The 4601-nt window shown below is 39.3% G+C and overlaps 1 protein-coding gene across 1 annotated transcript; it reads left to right on the top strand.

Annotated features, from left to right (window-relative positions):
- The first annotated feature begins 1569 nt into the window (after positions 1-1569).
- LOC140243425 (galanin receptor 2a-like) lies at positions 1570-2631 on the top strand. The gene has a single exon (XM_072323104.1). The coding sequence runs from the start codon at positions 1570-1572 to the stop codon at positions 2629-2631; it is 1062 nt and encodes a 353-aa protein (XP_072179205.1).
- The last annotated feature ends 1970 nt before the right edge of the window (positions 2632-4601 follow it).

Genomic DNA, 4601 nt, shown 5'->3' with positions numbered 1-4601 from the left:
ATATATATATATATATATATATATATATATATATATATATATATATATATATATATATATATATATATATATATATATATATATATATATATATATATATTATATTATATATATATATATATATATATATATCTATATATATATAATATAATAACCTTCTGAAGTATTACCTTAATATACACAAATCAATCATTTACTTCTACACACAAAATGCAATCTAACATCATCTCATCAACAGATTATGCATAAAAAATGAAGACATACACTGTAAATTCAAGTCGTGTATCAAATTTCTGAAATACAATAATGATACTTTGCTATCATTTTAAGAAATTTATTACAAACAAATACGTATATATGTATGTATATATATATATATTATGGAGAGAGAGAGAGAGATAGAGAGAGATAGATAGATAGATATAGACCTCATCTCTGGCAATGCTCGTGACGATTTTTTTCATATGTGTAAAAGACAAATTAAGTTATTGATATATTTATATATATGTGATAAAAACCTTATATATGCCATTTTAGGTTTTTGTCATATATAAATGAATATATCAAATACTTAATTTGTCTTTTACACATATGAAAAAAAAAAAATATCGTCACGAGCATTGCCAGATATGAGGATATTATGAACCAATTGGCAGCAATTGTTAGGAGTCTCGGAAACAGGCCATGTGTATGATATCATCCCCACATTTAGCGGAGTATGTAGGTCATGTTTAGAATATTGCCATTGATTTGTCTTGATCATATTGAACGCACATGGCTCGCTGTCTGCGTCAGCCCTGACCACACACGCTTTCGTCACACATGTCACCCTGCATGGCGTGGGGAAGATTTCTCTGGAGCGGTTATAGTTCATTCGTTTATTTGTATCATGCACCAGATTTGCTGGCTATCTTGAACTTGGTACCGACTGATACTTGTCAGTCCCCCCCCCCCTTAAAAAAAAAAAAAAAAAATCGAAAGCACGATCGTTTTAAGTACTTGTAGAACGTACGAGGACATGGCTCAATTTACCACGAGATGGGCATGCCGGTGAACACCTTTCACGGAGAGGGATATCTCTTACATGATCACATGAATGAACTTCATGGCCAGTTTTCATGGAGTCCACAGCTATCGCATGCAAGCACTAGCACCTCAAAGATATCGATTACACGAGAAAGACGTGTTCCTCAAAATACCATGAATATTGCGTAATTCACAGTAGTCGTTTCCCCGGAGAGGTTGACACAATATTTTGTAACATTAACGTTGATTCAGAACGTCAAAAAACATTGGTGCAGTTTAATTTTAAACGACATTTTTCAATCCGGTCAATCGCAGACTCATCACCATTTCGAAGCAGTTGGCATTATTTTCAACCCTATTTCTCACAGCGTCATATTTACATAATATTAAAGATACTGGTATAGCATGTGGGATCTTGCATTTCAATTATTTGTTTTTCCAAATTGGTAACATTATCATACTGAGAGTCTATAACCGCGTTTTTTTTTTTTTTTTGTTTCCACCTGCAGTGCCGATGTGTTGTGAGAGAGTGCGATTTTCATCATGGAAAACGTGACGAATGACAGCTTTCACTACGCCGACAACGATGCCGACATCGACTGGGTGGTCGCACCGTTGGAGTGGACCTGGAGGACGATCATCCAGCTCATCCTCGCTATCCTTGGCGTGCTCGGCAACCTACTCGTCATCTGCGTCTACGTGAATCGGAAACGAATGAAGAGCTGCACCAACGTCTTCATCGTCGGCCTCGCCGTGGCCGACCTCATAACTTCCATCCACCAGTTCCCCTACCCGGTGGCGACGACGGTGCCGAATACCATCGGCGGAGAGCTGTACTGCAGGATTATATTTTCCTGGTTCACGATGTGGTCGTCGATCATCGCATCGGTGTTCACGCTGACGCTAATTGCCTGCGAGCGCTACGTCGCCGTCGTCTACGCCGTCCACTACAGGTCGATATTCTCAAACAAACGGTCGCGATATCTATTGATGTCGTGCTGGGTTGGGGCGATAGTGATAAATACACAAAGCCTTTATATATCATACCCCGAGCCAGAGGGACACGAGTGCATCGTGCAATACCCAACTATTGCTTTCCAGAGGTTCATTGGTTTGAGCTTCTTCCTGGTGGAATTCATCCTACCAATGGCGATCATGCTTTTCACTCAAGTGCGCACGATAAGGACTTTGCGGAGGCAAGCCGGATCACTCTCGTCGGACCGCAAAGAAGCCAACCGCCCCGCACTCTCCCTGCTCCAAGCGCGCAGGCGTGTCATCGAGATGTTTTTCATCGTGATCATCACGTTCATCATTTGCTGGCTGCCGGACCAGATCCTCTACTTTTGCTACATGATGGGAATCCTGCCGGCGTCTTTCCTCAACAGCCCACTCTACCAGGCCCTTGTAGTCCTTGCCTTCGCTAACTCGTGCATTAACCCCTTCATCTATGCGGCCAGAAATTCCCATTTCCGGCACGCCCTGCGCGATCTCATCTTGCGCGGGAAGAGGAACAGAGTTCATAGTGTGGACGTGAACACAATTGACGTGCAAGGCAATGAGTTTCCCCCGGATACGCTGGCCGGACAAGGAGGCGCCAGTGGCTGAGTGCATAATTTAAATAGTTTGGCTGAGCAACTTGCGTCCAACATGTCGTAGGAAACACATTAAACTCACTTCATGATACTTGTGCTACTTTATATCTTGATAGTCACGTCACCAGGGGCCCGTTTTTATAAAACTTGTCATCAGTGACAAGTTGTCATAGATGTGACAAGCTACGGAAATCCTTGCATCTGATTGGCTGAGAGCAAATTTGTCATAGAAATGTGGCAGTTGTCACTGATAACAAGTTTATGAAACGGGCCCCTGATCATACTCTTTAGTTCATTAATGTACATTGAAAATACGCATGTGCATGAAACCATTTAAAAGACAATTAGATGCTGAATGTGGTTAAATCGACACTTAGGCCCGAATTCACGAAGGTGGCACAATCTTTGTCCAAGGTTGACACAATAGACAAAGAGTGTCGCATGGCCTATTTCGTTACGAAATCAGTCTGTTAACATGTCGTCGACGTCGACAAAAAATGACTGATTTCGTAACGAAATAGGCCTTGCGACACTTGGCGCCCCATACAAAACTACGGCCTTTGTCGATTGTTTAAACCATGGACAAAGATTGTACCACCTTCGTGAATTCGGGCGTTAGAAAGTGTCAAGCAAACACAACTAAACAACATAAATCTTACCGAAACATCGCGAAACATCCTTCTACTTCTCACTTTGCTTTGTAAACTGCAGCACATGTACAAACTGTCAGGTTACAGTTACCACGTTACTGTAAGAATCAAGCACACTGAATTGAGAAAATCTCTCACTAGAGGCCATTTAATGGTCTCTATTGAGACAAAAGTAGGATAGAGAAAAGGGAAAGAGGGGAGTGTTTAATATTATTATTATCTCTTATTTACACCATAACTTCAGTTCAGAAAAGTGAAAATTTAGCCGGAGACATGGGGGGGGGGGGGATGTCTTCTTTGCATTTTGCTCTATGCTCTTATGTAATAATGTTAATGTTTCGCCAACTACAATTTGATTGGTTTCGGCATTGGTGTTACTAGAAACAGAGGATAATGAACCGTATTGTGTTGTTTTATCAATCCATTTCACTGAAGACTTATTTTAGTCACTTTAAAGGTATAGTGCCTACTGTTTACGATTGGGAGCAGTGATTTAAAAACATTTTCCAGTTATCACATTGAACACGTATGTGTAGGTCAGTTTTATCATAAGATATCCTACCGTATACAAAATTTCGCAATAAAGCCTGAGATATTATGAGATTTCACTATTTTTTCTCACAAAATACGTTCATAACTTAAGACGGTTTATTGTACAATTGTATTATAACTATCGTTCAAATTTTGAATATCTAACACTTAACACTGATTATATGTGACATTTTCACACTGGTTGTCTCTATCCATAACTTACATTTCCTATCTATTTTTCAAGCACTAAAGATGGGTTTTTGTTTCATCTGCAAAACAATGATAAAAATGCCTTTAATGCTTTCATTTCTCTTGCTCTTGTCGCGTGTAAATTGCATTAATTCGTGCTCGAAAACAGGTGAAATAATAAATAGATATATTTTTAAGGAAATCAGAGTTTGGTCTTTTGAAACAATACAAGGTTAGATAAAACACTACACACAGACAATAACAATGTTGCACGGATGTTCGTGTGTGTGTGTGTGTGTGTGTGTGTGTGTGTGTGTGTGTGTACGTATGTGTGTTATATGTGTCTCATTATCACAAAAGCCTTATAAATTCGTTGAAAAAAATGACCATGATGGTTATAATCGGAAAGAACAAAATATGAGAGAATCGGTTAAAAGCAATGTGGCTACTTGATGAACACAGGTTTGAGAAAATCGGCTTCATGAAGATAATCATAATCAATAGTGCTGTAGATCATGCCTTTTAGACACCACAGGAAAACTACAAACCTCACATTCAAAAATCAAGAGCATCCAAACGTCCTCAGACTTCGACTTTCAGATAGCCTGACGGT

The sequence above is a fragment of the Diadema setosum genome, chromosome 20, assembly GCF_964275005.1.
Source record: "Diadema setosum chromosome 20, eeDiaSeto1, whole genome shotgun sequence".
Taxonomy (NCBI): domain Eukaryota; kingdom Metazoa; phylum Echinodermata; class Echinoidea; order Diadematoida; family Diadematidae; genus Diadema; species Diadema setosum.
Note: the sequence above shows the minus strand (reverse complement) of the source record. Positions and strands in the feature narration are given on the sequence as shown.

Excerpts from the sequence above, each read along its gene's own strand:
- LOC140243425 (XM_072323104.1), top strand. The coding sequence starts at position 1,570 with ATGGAAAACGTGACGAATGACAGCTTTCACTACGCCGACAACGATGCC.